The sequence below is a fragment of the Panthera pardus genome, unplaced genomic scaffold (assembly GCF_024362965.1).
Source record: "Panthera pardus isolate Hobbes unplaced genomic scaffold, ASM2436296v1 HiC_scaffold_7, whole genome shotgun sequence".
In the NCBI taxonomy this organism is placed as follows: Eukaryota; Metazoa; Chordata; class Mammalia; order Carnivora; family Felidae; genus Panthera; species Panthera pardus.
Genome location: NW_026527002.1, coordinates 36,792,261 through 36,814,538, shown reverse-complemented (window position 1 = coordinate 36,814,538; position 22,278 = coordinate 36,792,261). Strand labels below are relative to the sequence as shown.

The 22,278-nt window shown below is 36.0% G+C and overlaps 1 protein-coding gene across 4 annotated transcripts in view; it reads left to right on the top strand.

The window, feature by feature from the left end:
• The window catches only part of NBN (nibrin), a 50,942-nt gene that overhangs the window by 5,592 nt on the left and 23,072 nt on the right, over positions 1-22,278 (top strand). For 3 of the 4 annotated variants that reach the window (XM_019453418.2, XM_019453417.2, XM_019453419.2), the window contains exons 5-8: positions 1,144-1,247; positions 11,774-11,891; positions 12,889-13,082; positions 20,025-20,122. In XM_019453418.2, the coding sequence (XP_019308963.2) occupies positions 1,144-1,247; positions 11,774-11,891; positions 12,889-13,082; positions 20,025-20,122 (514 nt within the window). The remainder of the gene's footprint in view (positions 1-1,143; positions 1,248-11,773; positions 11,892-12,888; positions 13,083-20,024; positions 20,123-22,278) is intronic. The other variant, XM_019453420.2, reaches the window with a different exon arrangement.

The following is a 22,278-nucleotide window of genomic DNA, read 5'->3' as shown; positions in this document are numbered from 1 at the left end:
CTTAAGGAACATTCAGTTCAATTTTTATTTCCTGAAGAAGAAACTAAGGCGTGACCAATTAAATCCTTTGCCCAGGATCACATGTATCAGAGCTTACTCAGTCCAGTGTTGAGTTGCACATCACTGCTTCCTGCCAGAAGTCAGTTATTTCACTCGCATTTGAGGTTGGTGTGTTCAGATTTCATTCTTGAGAGACACCCTAAGCTGCTTGCTCATATTTAAGTACTACCTCTTGTTATTAGAAACATATTTAGAAATTTTTCAGTTGTTTTATTTCCTAAAGTTATGATGAATCTTGATTTTTATATTCAGTGGTATTTTCTAATCTTTTTCAGGTTTTGATATATTTGATGTTGATAGTTTAGTTCACTTGCTATTTGCGGTTTCTCCACCCCCACCCTCCCTGATCTCTGTATATTTTGAGCTTTTATCCCTCCCCAAACTGTTACTCTTTTATTTACTTTCTCAAAAATACTTGAATCCATAGTTACAATCTGTTCAAAAGGCATTTTTTTAGGCAGAAAAGGTCTTAAAACTCATGTTTATCTCTAGGGTACCTGATAGACTTAGTCCTATGATCTACTTTTTAATATTTTAATGTCTTTTAAATTGGAATACATTTTAAAATTGATTTATGTCTTATGTTCTGCCTTCCCTAAAGAAGGTTTTTTTTTTTAATTTTTTTTAATGTTTATTTTTTGAGAGGGAGAAAGACAGAGCGCAAGCAGGGGACGGGCAGAGAGAAGGGAGACAGAGAATCCGAAGCAGGCTCCTGGCTCTGAGCTGTCAGCACAGAGCCTGATGCAGGGCCCAAACTCAAAAACCATGAGATCATGACCTGGGCCGAAGTTGGATGCTTAACCAACTGAGCCACCCAGGCACCCCCTCCCCAAAGCAGTTTTTAAATTAATATTGTAATTGGTGGCTTCTTAAAATCAAATCATTCTACAGAGATTTGTATTACTAAAACTAAGTTAGTGGCCAAATATTGATTTGAATTTTATAGATTGTGGCTCCTTTATAAATTTAGAGAGATGAAAGGGAAAACATAATAGAACAGCCCCTTTGTAGTTTCTGAAAAAAAAAAAAAAAGAAAAGCTAGAACATGGGTATATGTATTCACATATGTTTTCTTCTTTTCAGACAATATGTGCACTCATTTGTGGATGTCCGATTGTAAAGCCAGAATATTTTACTGAATTTGTTAAAGCAGTTAAGACCAATAAACAGCCTCCACAAATTGAAAGGTATATCCTGTGTATATATTTTTAACTTATACTAGTTTATTAAAGGGTATGATAAAGGATGCTAACCAACACCCAGATGAAGACATGCACAGGGCAAAGTATGGGGAAAGGGCAAGGAGCTTGCACGCCCTCTCCAGGTGCACCACCCTCCCTGTACCTTCATGTGTTCACCAACCTGGAAATTCCTGTATTGTGCATTTTAAATGTAATATGTACAGAATGTGATAGCACTGATTTTATGTAGTCTTAACATAAATTATAAAACATATAAATGTAAAACATAAAAACTCTTAAAGACTGTTTCAGGATATAGCGTTCAATTTTACAAAGTTTTTTTTGTTAGTATGTAAATAACGGTTTGTTGTCTTCAATCTCAGTGAGTGAAACAAATGTGACATATATGCCAGTATTTTATTTTTTAATTTAATTTTTTTTTAATTTACATCCAAATTAGTTAGCCTATAGTGCAACAATGATTTCAGGAGTAGATTCCTTAATGCCCCTTACCCATTTAGCCCATCTCCTCCTCCCACACCCCCTCCAGTAACCCTCTGTTCTCCGTATTTATGAGTCTCTTATGCTTTGCCCCCCTCCCTGTTTTTATATTATTTTTGTTTCCCTTATGTTAATCTGTTTTGTCCCTTAAAGTCCTCATATGAGTGAATTCATATGAGTTTTGTCTTTCTCTAATTTCACTTAGCATAATACTCTCCAGTTCCATCCACGTAGTTGCAAATGGCAAGATGTCATTCTTTTTGATTGCCGAGTAATAGTCCATTGTATATATATACCACATCTTCTTTATGCATTCATCCATCAGTGGACATTTGGGCTCTTTCCATACTTTGGCTCTTGTTGAGAGTGCTGCTATAAACATGGGGGTGCATGTGTCCCTTCGAAACAGCACACCTGTATCCCTTGGATAAATACCTAGTAGTGCAGTTGCTGGGTCGTAGGATAGTTCTATTTTTAGTTTTTTGAAGAACCTCCATGCTGTTTTCCAGAGTGGCTGCACCAGCTTGCATTCCCATATATGCCAGTATTTAAACAAAATAGTTGAAGGACAGCAAATGGCACAGAGGTACAGTCCAGAGGCCACATGTTCCAGTGCTTGTCATCATGCATGCAGGACCCCTGGAACTGTGTGGTGCAGCAATGTCATTCTGTGGAGTCACATAGTCCTGGGCTAGACTATTAATAGCACTGTGGCCTTGGTAATGAGCTTATTTCTTCTGAGCATCAGTTATCTCCTTTGAAAAATGAGGTTAATATTTGTCCTGTATTTAAGTATTTAGGAGTGGTATTATTTTAAGTAATAGAGTATACAGAGTCTGAGGATGTTGCCTGGCACCACGATAGGTGCTTGTTAAAAGAAATGTTCCTAATTGCAATAATATCTGGTAGGATCCGTAGTAACTTTTATGATGATGATGATGCTGGTGATGATGATTTTAGATAACTGCTAAATTTGTGAACCACCCGACTAAAGGATCTATCTACCGTATATATTGTATTTCTGATGCTTTGAAGTAATATAAAGCTACAGTTGAGGAGGAAAGATGTTTGGATTTTTATTTTCAGATTGCATGGTTGAATTGCTGGTGACTGTAAAAATGAGTAGGTGTTTTTAGTCAACCTAGCACATGAACATGCTTGGTTAAAATATATGTCTCTAGATTATAGCGTTTAGACATAATAGGTATACTTTATAAACTCATCTGAATCTCTATAGGATAACTTTGAGTATTTGAGGCTTTAAAAATCTGAAATGTTATGCAAGTTAAGAATTGTATTAGTATTTGTAAAATATCGTTACATAAACTATTTTGCCCAACACAGGTTTTGTGTGTGTGTGTGTGTGTGTTTTAGGGACTATTTATACCTGATAATATGTGTCTGCTTTATTTTTTTTATGTATCTGCTTTTAAAAGTAACTGAAAGACATTTCTCCTTGTTTTTATTTTTCCCTTGGAAGGTTTCTTTTATATTGAGGTTAACTGATAATGTATTGTTTTTGGACTCTAGAAAGAGGTCCTTAGGTATTAAAATAGATGATTCTAAAACCTTTTTTGAATCCTAGACCCCTCTGAGAGCAACAAAACATTAGTCTTTCCTCTAGAAACTTCACTTACATACTACCAACTTGCAAAGTATTTCAACAGAATCACATTTTTTCCTGAAGCCTATTTGTGATCCTCCCTAGGGAACCCAATGAATCCTATAAGTAATGATCTTTGCTACAGATAATAAACAATTATTAATTCTGTATTACTTGGGATTGGAGGGGTCTGATAGGTTTCTACTACTGATAATACATGTTTTATGGTCTTGAAGTTTTTAGGTTTAGTCATTGATTTCTACTTATTGTTCAGACTCACTTAGGTGTGTTTAACCTGGATCTGTTTTTGAATTTAGGTTCGTCATAAGTTTTTCTGGCTTTAATTTGTGACTGTATTAACTTAGATGATTATAATAAAACTTCTCAGCTATAAGGTTATTCAGTAATTTCTAATTCATTGTTAACCATGAAAAGCATTTACATTAGCCATGTTTGATAATGGCAACTGATCAAATTTTAATATTGTTTTAAAATATGTAGTTTTTTGCCTTACTAGATTTGTGTACCTATTGGGATCCATTCTGATATCCTTGTTGAAGTCTTATTTGACTATATACTCAACTATCAAATAGAAAAAGGATTAAATTTAAATATTAAATAGGATGGGTTACAAAAGGTTTATGAAATTGTGGTGGCTCTTTAATAAAATGTAACTACCTCTTAGTTCTGAAACAGCATTATCACTGGATTTAAAATAAGAGTATAGTTTTGGGGTATCTGAGTGGCTCATTTGGTTAAGCATCTGACTTTCCGTCTTGGCTCAGGTCATGATCTCATGGTTTGTGAGTTTGAGACCTACATTGGGCTCTGCACTGACAGCACAGAGCTTGCTTTGGGATTCTCTTTCTCTCCCTCTCTTTGTCCCTGCCCCACTTCCTCCCTCCCTCCTTTCCTCTCTCTTTCTAAATAAATAAACTTTGAAAAAAAAATTGAATAAGAAGTATATTTTTAACCTAACAAAAAGTACAATTCTATTTAGTGCGGTTATGTCTTCATCTTGGGACTGTTACTTACTCAGGGTAAGACAGAGTTTAAGCTTCATGTACCTGACATGATTTGTGAGATCTTACTTGCCTGTATTGTCATCAAAATACCAATGCTGATGAAGTCATTTTTAGAAGACTCCATTTAAAAGTACTGAATTTTGATTATTTATACTTTATTAAAGGAAGCTCATTAAAATATTGTATATTTTGTGAATGTTAAGAAATGACCCCTTAGAAAAGAGAAGGAGTTACCTTTTGTTTTAATTTTTAGTCTCTCATATTGTGGAGTGCCCTCTCAGTTACTATATTTCAAATAGCAAGCATTGTGTTTGGGAAAACACTGTTGGGAGAAAATTAGTATATGCATTCATATGCAACTTGCTGAATGTGCCAAGAATACAAGGCCCTGACCACCCTCTATACCCAGACCATTTCTCATGGTTTGCAGTGAGAAGCCTTGAGGGAAGAAGTAATGTCCCTCCAGGCACAAAGAACAGGTCTCCTTAGAGCTTGCTGTGAAACTCAGTGGATTCTTAAGTTCAGTGTTCCTCTCTCCTGTAACGCAATCTACTGTTTGTGCCTTTTATACTGTACCCACAGGACTGGTCTGAGAGGAGATATGCTACAAATACGCTGAGGCTTGCTGCTCACTTTGTCTCTGACCCAGCAGTCTTGTGTCTTCTGCCCACACCCAAGAAACAGGAACAGGCTGTTGGCTTGTAATCAAATATCAGACCCAAGAAACATGTTAGTCTGAAACAGTCTAAGTTTAGGAAGTTTATGGAGTTGACTGTATGTAATCAATCAAAATTCAAGGCAAAGAAATTTAACATATAGCAGAAATTTTTTACTGGCGATAAAACCTCACATTTACAAGTTGTGTATGTCAGTGTAATTCAAGCCTTTTAAAGATCACCAAAAGAAAGCTGAATAGTAAGTTCTTATACAAATCATGAACATATGCCTATGGGACTAATGAAATAAAGAGCCATCCAGATGTTGGGCAAATGAACATTGTGGCTTGAGATACAGTATCTTTGGCCAGAATTGTATGTGAATTGAGAAAAATTCTGTATTTGGATAATCTTGAGACAAAAATGAAGATGATGTGCTTTGAGTTAGATGAAATTTATTGAAGATGATGTAAAGAATTTAAAAAGTCATAAAATGTACATAGGGAAAGTCAGGATTTCTAGATTAATACTTTATAGAATTTGTGAATTATATGTAGTAGTTACTATATAATAAAACATAACTATTTGTAGCTCTGGAAGCTTCTATAGAAGTGGGCCAAATTGTTTTAATTTTTTCATTATAGAAAATGGAGATTAGATTATATTTGTGGTAACCTAGTATTCAGAGACCTTGATCTCTCCCAAGTTAATTTACTCTTTTCCAAAGTTTTTACTAGCTATCAAATCACTGTAGTCTCAGAAATGCTTTAAAACTTCTAGAATGTATTGCTTCAGAAATACTGATTTTTAGTAGTGATTTCTCACTTTATGTTTCTTTCAATTTTTTTAGTGTTTATTTATTTTTGAGGGACAGAGACAGTGCGAGTGGGAGAGGGGCAGAGAGCGAGAGGGAGACACAGAACCGAAGCAGGCTCCAGCCTCTGAGCAGTCAGCACAGAGCCCGTTGCGGGGCTCGAACTCACGAACTGAGATCATGACCTGAACTGAAGCCGATGCTTAACGGACTGAGCCACACAGCCACCCCAAGTTTTCTCACATTTATTATTAGTTTCCTTTCTTGTTCTCATCCATACACTATTAAAGAGAAAAAGACTTGTCTAGGTATGTAAAGTTCAGAACATATGTATTATTTATCACTATATTATCAATTGTTTCTATATATCGTATGCATACATATATATATGTATTGTACATGACTCCAACATTTGGTTAGATTCTTCACAATACAGTGATGTATTTTTTTTAAGATCAGTCTTACTGAGTGGCTCTAATTTACCAGTGTTTTTAAAAGAAAACTAAAATACATTTTTTTCAGTACCAGAATTTTTTAGTTTTTCATTAACGTTTATTTTTGAGAGAGAGAGTACAGGTGAGGGAGGGGCAGAGATGGGAGGGACGCAGAATCCAAAGCAGTCTCTGCCATCAGCACAGAGCCCGAGACAGGGTTTGAACCTACAAACCATGAGACCATGAACTGGGCCATAGTCAGATACCCAACTGACCAAGTCACCCAGGCACCCCTTCAGTTCCAGAAATTTAATTTAATTTAATTTTATTTTATTTTATTTTTATTTTATTACTTTTTTAAATTTTATTTTTAAATTGACATCCAAGTTAGTTAGCATATAGTGCAACAATGATTTCAGGAGAAGATTCCTTAGTGCCCCTTACCCATTTAGCCCATTCCCCCTCCTACAACCCCTCCAGCAACCCTCAGTTTGTTCTCCATATTTAAGAGTCTTTTATGTTTTTGTCCAGTCCCAGAGTTTTAATGGTCAAATTTATATATTGAGGAAATTGAGGGATGTTTATACTTTTAATTTATTAGATGAGTTTTTAATTTATATTTTGTAGTATCAGTTTATTTATTAACAAATATTTCTGAATGCCTACCATGAATTAAGCAAGATAGACCTGAGGATATAGTGATGAGCCAAAAAGCATTACAGTTTGTCTTTATGGCACTTGGTAGAAGAGCCAGATATTGAAAAATGACACACATTAAAGTTAGGACTCTGGTAGTGCCATCAAGGAAAACAAAGGGTGTATCACGCTCCCGTCTTTAGGAGCCTGGCTCAAGGTTTAACAAATGTTCGCTTCTTTTTTGTTCGTTTAATGTTTATTTTTGAGAGAGATAGAGCGTGAGCAGAGGAGGGGCAGTGAGAGAGGGAGAGAAAGAATCCCAAGCAGGCTCCACCCTGTCAGCGCAGAACCCCACAGGAGGCTCGAACTCATAACCGTGAGATCATGACCTGAGCCAAAACCAAGAGTTGGATACTTAACAGACTGAGCCACCCAGGTGCTCCAACAAATGTTCACTCTTTATTGAACTAAACTACAGTTAACTGATCTTTGGGTACAATAAACCACTATTTGTGGCAGAATTAAGAAAGTATGAATAACACAATGGTGTATGTAGATAATTTAAAAATCATTTTATGTCATTGGAAAGCAGTAAGACTCTCACATCTCTTTAGTCATGTGTATGTGTTGAACGTGCGTACCATTTTTGCCTGGGTATGGCTCCATCCTCCAGTTAACATTACTGTGTACGCTAATTTCATAAACTAGCCCTTGTGTGTAAGTGAAGTGTTAATTGCCTTTCGCGCTGAAAGAAGAGTGAAATATGGAAGAATTCTTGTTAAAAAGGAGAGGATAAAAGGCATATTAAAAATTTATCTTAGGGGCGCCTGGGGCTCAGTCGGTTAAGCTTCTGACTCTTGGTCTCAGCTCAGGGCTTAATCTCAGGGTCTGATTTCAAGCGTGTTGGGCTTAATGCCCTTTTTTAAAAAAAAAAAAAGAAAAAGAAAAATTTAACACTTACAATTGTTTTCACTATTCTCTGTGTAACTTTAAAAGTAAATAAAGGGGTGCCTGGGTGGCTCAGTTGGTTAAGCAGCCGACTTCGGCTCAGGTCATGATCTCGTGATCCATGAGTTCAAGCCCTGCGTCGGGCTCTGTGCTGACAGCTCAGAGCCTGGAGCCTGTTTCAGATTCTGTGTCTCCCTCTCTCTGACCCTCTCCCGTTCATACTCTGTCTCTCTCTGTCTCAAAAATAAATAAACGTTAAAAAAAAAAAAAAGTAAATAGAATTTTAAAGTCACTTATCTAGAAAAATCAGAGTAATGCAGTGGGTTGCATTTCATCCTGTTGGCTAAGTCAGCTGTTCCCCGCAGATAGCTCATTTGAGATTGCAAGTTCTAGGAATCATAATTTTAGAACATCTGTTGTAGCAGGTTGAAACGTGTACATTTGTGGTTTCAATCAGTTATCAGAATTTTTAAAAAATTGTTTAATCATGACTTAGCTGACTTTGTGAAATATGTATGTGGCCAAGGAAGACTCTAAGGGAAGAAAAAATATGTAAAGAAATTAGTTCTAAAATGTGGGATGGTGAGGGGCACCTGGGTGGTTCAGCAGTTAAGCATCCGACTCAGCCCAAGTCATAATCTCACAGTTCGTGAGTATGAGCCCTGTATTGGGCTCTGTGCTGTCAGCTTAGACCCTGGAGCCTGCTCGTGATTCTGTCTCCCTCTCTCTGCCCTTCCTCTGCTCATACTCTCTCAAAAATAAACATTCAAAAAAATTTTTTTTAATGTGGAATGGTGATCCTCATGACCAAAATATTTTTACTACATTGACTGTTTGCTCTCTGCAGATGGTTAATTCTTGATTTTTTAGTGACTAATTGTCCAGGTTGTGAATTTCCCCTGTCCTGCATTGTCTCCTCATCATCACCATGCTGTGTTAGTAAATTATTTTTATTTAAGGTTTTATTTTTATTTAGAACAGTTTTAGGTTCATAGCAAAATTGAGAGGAAGGTACAGAGGTTTCCCATGTACCTCTCATTTCTACACATGAATTGCCTGCCCCATTAAGGGTATTCTCCATCAAAGTGGCACGTGTTAAAGTTGACAAGCCTACATTGACACATCATAATCACCCAAAGTTCATAGTTTACGTTAGGGTTTACTCTTGGTGTTGCACATGTGGTGGGTTTTGATAAATGTGTAATGATACATATTCATCATTATATTATTGTAGTATTTACATTGCCCTGAAAACCCTCATTGTTCCCACTCCCCCAGCTTCCAGCTACCACTGATCTTTTACTATCTCTGCCTTTTACAGAATGTCATATATAGTTGGAATGATACAGTAGGTAGCCTTTTTAGAATGGCTTTTTTCACTTAGTAATATGCATTGAAAGTTTGACCATGTCTTTTCATAGCTAGATTGCTCATTTCTGTTTAGTGCTGAATAATACTCCATTGTTTGAATGTACTACAGTTATTCATCCATTCACCTACTGAAGCACATCTTGGTTGCTTCCAAGTTATGGCAATTAAGAATGTAGCTGCTGTCGGGGCACCTGGGTGGCTCATTTGGTTAAGCGTCCAACTCCTGGTTTCGGCTCAGGTCACAATCTCATGGTTTGTAAGTTTAAGCTCCACATTGGGATCTGTGCTGACAGTGCAGAGCCTGCTTGGGATTCTCTTTCTGTTCTCTGCCCCTACCCAACTTGTGCGCTCTCGCGCGCTCTCTCAAAATAAGTGAACTTAAAAACAAGGAATAAAGCTGCTGTTGACATCCATGTGTGGGTTTTTGTATGGGCGTAAGTTTTCAGCTCTTTTGGATAAATACGAGGGAGTGTGATTGCTGCATTGTACAGTAAGGATGGGTTTAGTTTTTGTCAGAAAGTACCAAACTGTCTTTCAAAGTGACTTTGCCATTTTACATTCCCACCAGCAATGAATTAAAGTTCCTGTCATGCCATGTTCTCACGAGCTTCTGGTGGTGTCTGTGTTCTGGATTTTGGCCATTCTCTTATGTGTGTAGCAGTATCTCGTTCTGATTTGCATTTCCCTGATAACATGATGTTGAGCATCTCATGATTATTTGCTATCTGTATTTCTTTGGTGAGGTAGCTGTTAAGATTTTGGCCCATTTGTTAATCAGGTTGTTTTCTTACTGTTGAGCTTTTGAGAGTTCTTTGTATATATTGTATAACATTCCTTTATCATATATGTCTTATGCAAATATTTTCTCCCAGTCGCTGGTTTGTCATCCATTTTCTTGACATCGCCTTTCAGAGAGCAGAAAATTTAAATTTTAATGAAGTCTAGCTTACCAGATATTTCATTCATAGATCATGTTTGATGTTGTATCTAAAAAGTCATTGCCATAACCAAGGCCATCTGTATTTTCTCCTATGTTATCTTCTAGGAGTTTTATTTTTATATTTAGGTCTATGATTCATTTTGAGTTAATTTTTGTGAAGACTGCAGGGCCTGAGTCTAGATTTGTTTTTTTGTTTTTTTGTTTTTTGGGGGTTTTTTTTGTTTTTTTTTTTTTTGCATGTGAATGTCCAGTATCATCATTGTTGAAAACACTGATCTCGGGACTCCTAAGTGGCTCTGTCAGTTAAGCATCCAACTTCAGCTCAGGTCATGATCTTGGGGGTTCATGAGTTCAAGCTCCGCATCGGGCTCTGTGCTGACAGCTCAGAGCCTGGAGCCTGCTTCAGATTCCGTGTCTCCCTCTCTCTCTGCCCCTCCCATGCTCATTCTCTCTCCCTCTCTCTCTTAAAAAAAAAAAAAAAAAAAAAAAAAAAAAAAAAACCTTTAAAAAAAAAAAAAAAAGAAAGAAAGACTGAACTCCTGTATTGTCTTTGTTCCTTTGTCAAAGATCGGTTGAGTATATTTATGTGAGTTTGTTTCTGGGCTCTCTAGTCTCTTTTGTCTATTTTTTCATTATACCAGACTGTCTTGATTACTGTAATTTTATAATAAATCATGAATTTGGGTAGTATTCGTACTTTGTTCTTCCTTAATATTGTGCTGGGCCTTCTGGATCTTTTGCCTCTCCATGTAAATTTTAGAATCAGTTTGTGAGTATCCACAAAGTAACTTGCTGGAAATTTTATTGGGATTATGTTTAATCTATAGATCAAGTCGGGAAGAACTAATATCTTGACAATATTGAGTCTTCTTATTCATGAATATTAGTAATTAATTTTTACTTGAAAGTGGATAAGTTGAAAGGCTGGTCCGTTATGAATTGTTGTAGCAAAAATTTGATTATGTAGAAAGTTGGAACTGTGGAAGGCTTAAGAATTATCTGTTGATTTTGCTTCTGTATTTTCTTCTTTTCCCCCATTTTCATGGATGATTAAGGTGTTCTTACAGCATTATGTTAAAGAGCTAAAAGATTGTGTTTTTTAATCTCACTTTGGAAGTTTTATTTAAACTGACAAAAATAAGTTTTAAAATTTCCTGAGCTTCTCCAATGGACTTATAAAACACAATAGTAGTTCACAGAATTAGATGTGAACATTAACACACATTGGTTCCCAGGAAACCCGAGATGCCAGTAGAATTTGATCTTTATGGACATTGTCTTTTTCAACCTTTTGTAATTCACATAACTTGTTTGATTCATGTTTATTAAATTGTATTTTATGATTGTCTACCCTTGGATTATATTATTTCAGAAAATAGAGAACAGTTCTGCTATTTTATGTGGCATGTGTCACAATTTTTCTAGATGCTTTTTGCCTTTTTGTCCCAGATAAAACTTAAAAAAAAAAAAAAAATGTTTTTTCATGGTGTTATGGAAATTAAGCCTTTCTAGTGTCTAGGTAGCTACTCTGCTTACAAATTTAACAGTACACATACAGAATAGTATATAATTAGAATATTCTTTAAAAATTTTTTTTTTTACAGCTTTTACCCACCTATTGATGAACCAGTTATTGGAAATAAAAACATTGATCTGTCAGGACGACAGGAGAGAAAGCAAATCTTCAAAGGGAAAACATTTGTATTTCTAAATGCCAAACAGGTAATGGGCTAAATTTTCCTACAGAAGATGTTATAAACTAGGATAAATTAATGACGTTAACAGTAGTAAATGGTTTTTTTTGAGATTTTGTATAGAAGCGCAAAGTGAAATAAACTGCCCAGACACCAGAACTTTCCCATTGCTGATGTATATGATTATGGTATTTCTTGACATATGTTAATTGGATAATTAAGACTATGTTAATATATAAGTGGGGGAGTGGGGACAGAAAACTGATTTAAGTCCTTACTTGGTCAGTTAGTAAACAGCTGTTGAATGTCTTATGTGTGCCAAAATGGGCATTCAAGGAGTTTAAGTTGTAGGTGCAAAAATGCAGGCAAACCCACAGAGCACTGTGAATTATGATAAAGAAGTGCAAACAGCGTAACAGTTCCACAGCTGAAGAGATACCTGGTGAACTAGGGATTTTCTGAGTAGAAACTCAGCTTGTCTTCTCAAAAAATAGAATCAATTGTACTTTTATGTTACTTCCCTAATAGAGATGAATGGATAAAGAAGATGTGTGTACATACATGTACACATACCTACATATGTGTGTGTGTGTATGTGTACATACACATTACTAAGCTGTAAAACAAAGAATGAAATCTTGCCATTTGCAACAACATGGATGGGTCTAGAGTATAATGCTAAGCAAAATAAGTCAGAGAAAGACAAATACAATATCATTTCATTCATATGTGAAGTTTAAGAAACAAAACAAATGAGCAAATGAAAAAGACAAACCAAGGAACAGATTCTTAACTGTAGAGCACAAACTGATGGTCACTAGAGGGGAGGAGGTGGGGGTGAAATAGGTGATAGAGGACTAAGGAGTACACTTGTCATGATGAGCACTGGGCGATGTGTGGATCACTATGTTGTACACCTGAAACTGATATAACACTGTTCACTATACTAGAATTAAAATAAATTTAAAAAAAGAATGTACTCAACAAATTGGGGCTATTTCATTACTTTTTGTTTCCATTTTTAGCATAAAAAGTTAAGTTCAGCAGTTATTTTTGGAGGAGGAGATGCTAGGTTGATAACAGAAGAAAATGAAGAAGAAGACAGTTTCTTTTCAGCTCCTGGAATTTGTGTTGTTGATGTAGGAGTAACAAATTCACAAACTCTAATTCCTGACTCTCAGAAAACATGGATTCACTCAATTATGGATATGCTCCAAAGGTACAGAATGATTCTTTATTTAAAAAAAAAAGCAATTTTATCTATAACTGAAAATTTATTGTAACTTAGTATGCTAGAAATAGAATATCTTTATAACACAAATATAAGTTTTTTTCCTGAAATTGCCTAGAACTGAAATGTATTTGTTCTTTGGTCAGTGCATATAAAAATCTTAAGTCCTGTCATATAGGCTACCATGCAAAAGCAAGAAAAAATGCTATATATTCAATAATAGGATTTGTAGTGGGGAGAGAGGGTGTGAAAGAGATAAACAAAGGGTTTTTTTCGTAAACTTTTTATTGATATTAATGATCTTAGCATTGTTGAAGCTTAAAAGTATTGTAAAAATGTCAGGCTTGGCAATCTGCTGACCAAATTTCTATTCACCTACCAAAAAGTAGTTACGACGTAGGGTATTTAATATATCTAAAAAGTCCATAGCTATTCCCTACAATACTCATTTTTCCTGTCCGAATAGTCCTTCTAACCATGGAGATTGCTTTTATTTATATGTTTGCTGAAACAAAAGTTAATATTTCAGTCATCTGTCCCATAAATATTTTATTTAATGGAGATGTAGTAACTGCTACAAAAAGAAAATACTTGTATAAAAACGGTGATATCTTGCTACTACATCCAGAATTTACTATTGTTCTCATATGTTTTAGGCACTGGGAATATAGTGGTAAACAAGGTGGCTGTGGTCCCTGGCACCATTGGAGCTTACTGTCTAGAGGGAAAGACAGATTAAGACGAGTAACCAGATAATTACAAATGTGTATAAAGGAAGTGGAATAACAAGGCAAGGGGAAGAAGTTTATTTTAAATAGCATAAAGAAGAGAAGGCCTCTTTTAGACAATACTTTACCTATGACCAGTCTTTGAAAGCCAGGCAAAACAGCAGTAGTGAAAGCTATGCTTACAGAATACTGTATAGCAGATCCTGTCCTAAGAGTTTTAACGTATATAAAGACATTTAATCCTCACACAACTCTGTGTATTATTTACTGTTATGGTACCCATTGTATAGATAAGACAAAAGGGGTAGAACACAGGGAGTGAGCAAAAGCCGGGATGTGAACCCAGGCAGCCTGGATACAGAGTCCATGCTCTTCACCATTACATCTCACTGCTTCTCAGCATGTACCGTGACCCCCAGGTAAGAAAGTAGCTAGAGTACAAAGTTGATCAGAGGCTGGTGCCTTCATCATATGGTGACATTTGGCCCCATTACAATTTGGTTTTGGAGGGAAGGCAGTTTTATAATTTGAGAAAGACCGACACTTAAGGTAACATGTGTCCACTTAGTCCAAGCCACTGATAGTCATTGAACGTGCAGTTAGATCAGGCAGGTGGCCAGTAAAGCCAGCTATTAACTGAATTTCAGACAACAAGGCAACACTGGGATTGGCTACTGCCATAGTTATATTGATTAGTTGTAAAAAGTGGGTATTGGACATCAGTGGTTAAAATTAAATACCTTGTGAAGAAAATTTCAAAGTCTAAGGGAAATGATTTTTGTCCTTGCTAAGGTATATTCCCAGTATCTTAGCTCAAATTTGGGAACTCTTCCTGTTACTAATTTAGTTATCTTCTCTTTATCCTTTCCTCCTCTTTGCCTTTTCCTCTCTTCACCTGTTGCACAGCTTTGCACAAAATTGGATGAGTCATAATCCTTGGTTCATGATACACTGTCATCATGGAATCATAACTAATACACCTTAATTTTGTTCACTAGTTAAGTAGTTATTTATTTTTTTATTTTTTAATGTTTATTTTTGAGAGAGAGTAGAAGACACAGAATCCAAATCAGGCTCCAGGCTCTGAGTGGTCAGTACAGAGCCCGACACAGGGCTCAAACCCACAAACCGCGAGATTATGACCTGAGCTGAAGTCAAGAAACTTAACTGACTGAACCACCCAGGCACCCCAGTAGTATTTTAAATTTTTTTTTTTTCAACGTTTTTTATTTATTTTTGGGACAGAGAGAGACAGAGCATGAACGGGGGAGGGGCAGAGAGAGAGGGAGACACAGAATCGGAAACAGGCTCCAGGCTCCGAGCCATCAGCCCAGAGCCTGACGGGGGGCTCGAACTCACGGACCGCGAGATCGTGACCTGGCTGAAGTCGGACGCTTAACCGACTGCACCACCCAGGCGCCCCTTAAATTATATAATAAATATTTGAGAATCTGCTCTGCAAAATACAAGCTAGGTACTTGAAAATAACCTACCTCTAAAATAGGATACTCCTAGCCCACTGTCCCCCCTACGTGGGATAACTATCTTCCTGAATCCTTTGCTTATCATTTTATATACAGATTTATTGTTTTTTAATATATTCCTAAAATATGTGTATGTATGTTTTAGTTGATTTAACTTGATAACCTGGTCCTCATACTGCATGTAATCTTTGGGGATTTTTTTCACTTGATACATTGCTAATAAGAATTCATCCATTTTGTTGCATGTTGCTGTAATTTGTTTTGATGGTAAAATATGTTTCATTGTGCGAATAGACCACAGTTCATTCATTTATTCCACATTGAAAAATACCTTATTTCTGGTTTTATTATTGTAAACATTGCTATTAAGATCATTTTTTATATTTCCTGGTTGTCCTTAATGCAAGATTTTCTTTGGAGAATATTCTTAGAGTTAGGAATATTCTGGGTAGCTAGAATAGCTGGGTCATGGGTTATGTGAACACTCAACCTCCGGAGGTGGTATCAAACTCTTTTCCGCTTTATACTTCCACCCACAGTATATAAAAGATCAAGTAGATGCACATTGTTTTCAACACTTGATATTTTTAGACTTACCATTTTTGTTAACTGAATGGATGTATATTCATGTCTTATGATTTTGATTTCTATTTTTCTCATCACCAGTGAGAAACATTTCTTTCTGATGTTTATTGGACATCTGTCTTTCCTGTTCTGAAATAGCTGTTCATGTGTTTGACCTCATTTTCTAGTGGTGTAATTGTTATATTTTTTTAAATATGGATTTTTCAGTTGTGTGTGTGTATGAATGTGTTTTAGTTCTATACAATTTTATCACATTTGTAGGTTCATATATTCACCACCTTAGTCAAGACACAGAACAGTTCCATCACCACAGGGATCCCTCCTGTTGTTCTTTTGTAGCCACACCCACTTCCCTCCCTCCCTTCCTCTCTCCGTCCTCACTTCCCACTCCATGTTCCCAAATCTGGGCAAACCACTAACTTATTCTCCACTTCTAAAATTTTGTCTTTTAAAAGAATGTCGTATAAATGAAATCCTATAGCATATACTCCTTAGGACTAGGCTTCTTATTTAGCATAATTCCTTGGAGATTCACCTAAGTTATGCGTATCAGTCATTCATCCTTTCTTCTTGCTCATTAGTGTTAAGTATAAATATATGTATATACTACGGTTTGTTGAGTCATTCTCCTATTGAAGGATATCTGCATTTTTCCAGTTTTTGTCAAAAATGAAACCTCTATAACCATACATGTACAAGTTTCTTTTGAATATAAGTTTTTATTTCTTTGGGATAAATGCCCAAGAGTGCAATTCCTGGATCATGTGGTAATTGCATATTTGTATGCTCTCCTTTTTTATTTGTATAAGTTCTATATATTTCTCAATATTATTCCTTTTTTCACTTGTATGTATTGCAAAATCTTTTACCACTTTGTCATTAGCGTTTTACTGGTGATACATGAAAGCCCTTAATTTTAATATACTAAAAATTAACATTAAATAACCTTTTCTTTCTTAGTGCTTTTTGTATTTTAAGAAATCTTTCTAGGGGTGCCTGGGTAGCTCAGTCAGTTAAGCGTCTGACTTCACCTCAGGTCATGATGTCACGGTTTTTGAGTTCGAGCCCCGCATCAGGTTCTGTGCTGACAGCCTGGAGCCTGCTTCGGATTCTGTGTCTTCCTCTCTCTCTGTCCCTTCCCCACTTGTGCTCTGCCTCTCTCTGTCTCTCAAAAATAAATAAATATTAAAAAAAAAAAAAAACAAAACTTAAATCTTTCTGTTCTTAGATTAAAAAGATATTCGCCTATGCTTTTTACTAATTTGTTGCTAGTGTTTTGATATTTTGTTTTTGAAATTTATTTTTAATGTATCTGGAATTGATTCTGTTTTATACCAAAGTTCCATACATGCATAGGGATGCTTTTGGCTTTATTCCATTGGTCAGTATGTCTGTTCTTGTACCAACACCACATTTACTACATTGTTTTAATTACTATAACATCCATTAAGTCCTCATAATCTACTATGGTAAATCTTTCTGCTCTTCTTTAGAATCGTCCTGTCCATTCTTTGCTCTGTATTTTTCCATATACATTTTGAGTCATCTTCAGAAACCTTGCTGGGATTTTGATTAGGAATGCCATTGAATTTACAAATCAATTTGGGGAGAATTAACAATTTTTATAATTTCCCTGTAGACATCATGAGTACCTTTTATTAGATTTATTCCTCAGTACTACATATTTTTTGGTAGATATTATATGTCTGGGAAGTAGAACATAAATATGTTATTTCTAATTACGTTTTCTAATATAAATTCAGTAGACATTTAGATATTACTCATATCCTGTTACCTTTGTTAGCTTCCCCTTTATTTCTAATGTATTTGTGGTCCTTTTTTTTTTTTTTTGTAGAAATCCTCATCTATAAGTAAAGTTTTTGTCCTTTTTTTTAGAGCCTTATACCTCTGATACTTCTCTCCTTTTCTATCTTTCTCTGTTCATACCTACTGGAACCTCTAGAGTAGTGTTGAATTAGTGTTAGTAGCCACATTTATCTCACTATTGACTTTAAAAGGATTGTGTTTCCCCATTTAGGATGATGTAGTATCTGTATAGCATTTTTAATTATATGTTAAAAATGTTTTGGGGCGCCTGGGTGGCTCAGTCGGTTAAGCATCTGACTTCAGCTCAGGTCACGATCTCGCGGTCTGTGAGTTCAAGCCCCGCGTCGGGCTCTGGGCTGATGGCTCAGAGCCTGGGGCCTGCTTCCAATTCTGTGTCTCCCTCTCTCTCTGCCCCTCCCCTGTTCATGCTCTGTCTCTCTCTGTCTCAAAAATAAATAATAAAACGTTAAAAAAAAAAATTAAAAAAAAATGTTTTTATTTTATGGAGCTAAACTTTATAACTAATTTACATAATTTACAGTTTCAAAAAAGGGTAATAAAATATCAATTTTGAATTACCTGAATTATAAATAGATATGTGATCACTGGATTATAATACTTTATTTTTTAAATATTTTTAAAATATTTTTTGAATGTTTTTTTATTTTTGAGGGAGAGAGACTCAGAGTATGAGTCTGGGAAGGGTCAGAGAGAGCAGGAGACACAGAATCCGAAGCAGGCTCCAGGCTCTGAGCTGTCAGCACAGAGCCCGATGCAGGGCTCAAACTCACAAACGGTGAGATCAGACCTGAGCCGAAGTCGGGCACCCAACTAACTGAGCCATCCAGGAGCCCCATAAAATTTTTTTGTTTTCAAAAAATGGTTTTATTATTTTGAGAAAGAGAGCGTGTGCACACAGAGGAGGGGCAGAGAGAGACTCCTAAGCAGGCTCCACACTGTCAGCACAGAGCCCAGCACAGAACTCAGTCTCACGAACCATGACATCATGACCTGAGCCGAAATCAAGAGTCAGATTCTTAACTGACTGAGCCACCCAGACGCCCCTATTCTGCTTTAAAAATATATTTTAATATGGTATTGTCATAATTCCACATACGGTTGAATTTTATTTACATAAACCTAGGACGTAAACAAAATGTTTAGCATTTGAAAAAGACTTTTTAGGGGCGCCTGGGTGGCGCAGTCGGTTAAGCGTCCGACTTCAGCCAGGTCACGATCTCGCGGTCCGTGAGTTCGAGCCCCGCGTCGGGCTCTGGGCTGATGGCTCAGAGCCTGGAGCCTGTTTCCTATTCTGTGTCTCTCTCTCTCTCTGTCCCTCCCCCGTTCATGCTCTGTCTCTCTCTGTCCCAAAAATAAATAAAACGTTGAAAAAAAAAAAATTTTAGAAAAAGACTTTTTAAACTACAACCACTTAAAACATCTTTACAATAAGCATTTAAAGGAGTTTTATAGTTCTTAAAGTCTGAGGTAGAGTTTCTATATGGTAGTTATTGTTTCATTCACAGAAAACAGAAGGTACGTACCGTTCACTGTATGATTCTTTAATAAGTTTGCTTAATACATGTAAATTTGGTAAAATGATTTTATTTACTAAACTTTAAATTATAAAACATGTATACATTCAGCTTATGATAGTTCTTTGTAGTTTTCTCTCTCCTTCCCTGTCTACCGTCTTCTGTCTCTCAAGTTTATCTTTGGATCCTAGTATTAGGTTTGCTTATAAAAATTTCTTTTAGGGGCTCCCGGGTGGCTCAGTCAGTTGAGTGACCAACTTCGGCTCGGGTCATGATCTTGCAGTTTGTGAGTTCAAGCCCCGCATCGGGCTCTATGCTGACAGAGCCTGGAGCCTGCTTCGGATTCTTGTCTTCCTCTCCTCTTTGTGCTCTGTCTCTCTCTCTGTCTCTCTGTCTCTCTCAAAAATAAATAAATGTTAAAAATTAAAGAATAATTTATTGCTTCATTGGGGCATTACTGTTTTTTATTTGTTTTTGTTTTGTTTTTAATTCTAAAAATTACAGAATTTCAGAACTGGAAGTCTCTATATCCTTTATTCTAGGTCTTTATTTCCAGATGAAATAACCGAGTTACTAAAAGGTGGTGGGCTTGCCCAGTGTAGCATTGCCCCAATTTAGTAGGCCAGTACTCAGTGTATTTGAAATTTTCTCCATACTGTAAAATTGTGATACCTCTTTAAGGAAGGAATAAAAAGATTCAACTTGATACCACTTTAATAAGAGTTGTTAGTTTCAGCATACTATCATATTTAATCTGTTTTATTTTCACAGGCAGGGTCTTAGACCTATTCCTGAAGCAGAAATTGGATTGGCAGTCATTTTCATGACTACAGAGAATTACTGTGATCCTCACGGCCAGCCAAATACAGGTAATTAAAGCATTATTTTCTTGATTCTATAACATCTTTATTCATAACTTGATGATAGACTGTATGCATATTACTCTGTACTTGTCAGGGATGACCATTTTCACCATCTTTTAACACTCCTTTATCCGTTTATTTATTTGATAAATATTTGTAGCTGCCGTGTACTGGACACTGTTTCTAAGTGCTGAGGATACAGTGGTGAATAAAGTAAAACAAGATACCTGTTCTTGTGAACTTTATATTCTAAAGGTCAAGATTCAGTTAATAAACAAACACATGGGACAAGTTCATGTAAGGCCAAGCATAAAGAGAAAGCTAAAACAAGACCTGAAATTTTCTCTCTGTAACTTCTACTCACGAGGTCTGCTGCCATTCCTTCTCAACAGCCAGTGCCCCATTTGAACCTTCTGTTGTCTGATTTTCCTGAGGGCTGTTGTAATTGCACCAATGATGGTCCTGTCTCCATAGTCCTCTCTACAGTTAACATTTCACTTTGCCAATAGAATCAGCTTACCTTTTCTTAAAACCTTTTACTAGCTCACTATTTATGAAGTAAAACCCTGAGCCCTTCATCAAGAGTTCTGAGCCCTCAGCAGTTTAGCTGATAAAGCCTTTCTCCCATCCTCATCTTTTTAAAAATACATCTCCCTACAGTATATATGTGTCATATTATTTATAGTTTCCACACTCCTTGATCTTGCTCATCATGGTCCCTGTTCTAGAATGTCAATACTGCTCTTCAAAATTTGATTCATTCCACAAATGCTTACCTACTTCATGAAGTTTTTCTAAGTTGTTGTGTCTCCCATAACTCTCCAAATCAGAATTATTGTGTCTTCTGTACCGTAACTTTTTTGCATTCCAGTTAGCGTTTCTTCTTACTTTGAAATGTAACCAGTTTCCATGCCTCTTTCAGCCACTAGATTAATTATCTGTTACTAATTTTGGATTCCCTGACAGCACCACGCATAGTACTTGTTTGTACCAGGTATGAATATTTCCTTAATTGAACTAAATTGTTGGTACACAGGATTATCTTTGCCAGTGTGGAGCAACAAAGTTTTATCATCCACTGTTGGAAATGTGTTATGGCCAAAAGGGCCTTAGAGATCATCTAATCTGTCTTACTTTCAAAAGGTAAGAGAGCTCTCAAGGCTGAGAAAAGATAAGGTTCCGTAAATACTTCATGTTCAGCCCAATCCTAAAGTTTGGGTGTTTTGAACACTTAGACTAGTACCTTTTCTATTGTATCATTTCATATAGAAACAGGGTCATAAGGAGTAAAAATCAATATTACAATCAGTAGTATTACTTCTTGCAAATACACATAGGTGGGTCTATATAGATTCCAAGTCCTAGACATCTGACTTATAAACAATTTTACACCATAACCCGTTGTGGGGGAATAGACAAAATTATGTATCTTTCCCTTTCTCCCCTCCTTACTTTCTTCCTTCCATATTTTTTCATTTATTAATTCAGATATTTATTGAATATTTGTAATATACCTATAATCTAATCACTTGGAATAAAGAGGTGAGCCAATCAGATTCCTTCCTATATAGTATTTTTAGCAAGGAGAACATTATAAATCTTTTTTTGACAAACATCACTTATTTGGGATCTTTACATTCTACTTACAGTTTCTTTTGGTAATAATGTAAGTATTTGTAATTATTATTTTTTACAAACTGAAGTGCACGCTGACATGTATTCTAAGGATATGTGTGTTTAAGGAGATGCCAATGAGCTTCTAAGGAGGTCATATAAGGAAAGTGACAAGTCATTTATATACCTGAATTTGGAATCAGCAATAAACATTTATTTAGCACATCCTATGTCATGAGGACCTAACAAGTGATAATTTAACTTACTTAGTAGATGTCAACTTTTTAAAATTTTCTGTTAATAATTTAATTCCATTAACTTATTTATATGCACTGTGTCTGAAACGTTGCTCAGGTACCAAAGATTTAGATATGAACAATGGCCAGTTCCTACTCTCGAGATTCCAAGTCTAATGGAAAGTAACAAGTAAACAAGCGTAATATAAAGTGATGATAACAGCTAATACAATACAGTACTTGCATAGTACTTACTGTTTCCACGCATTTTTTTAAGTGCTCTCCATGTATCAATTCATTGTGCCTCAAAAC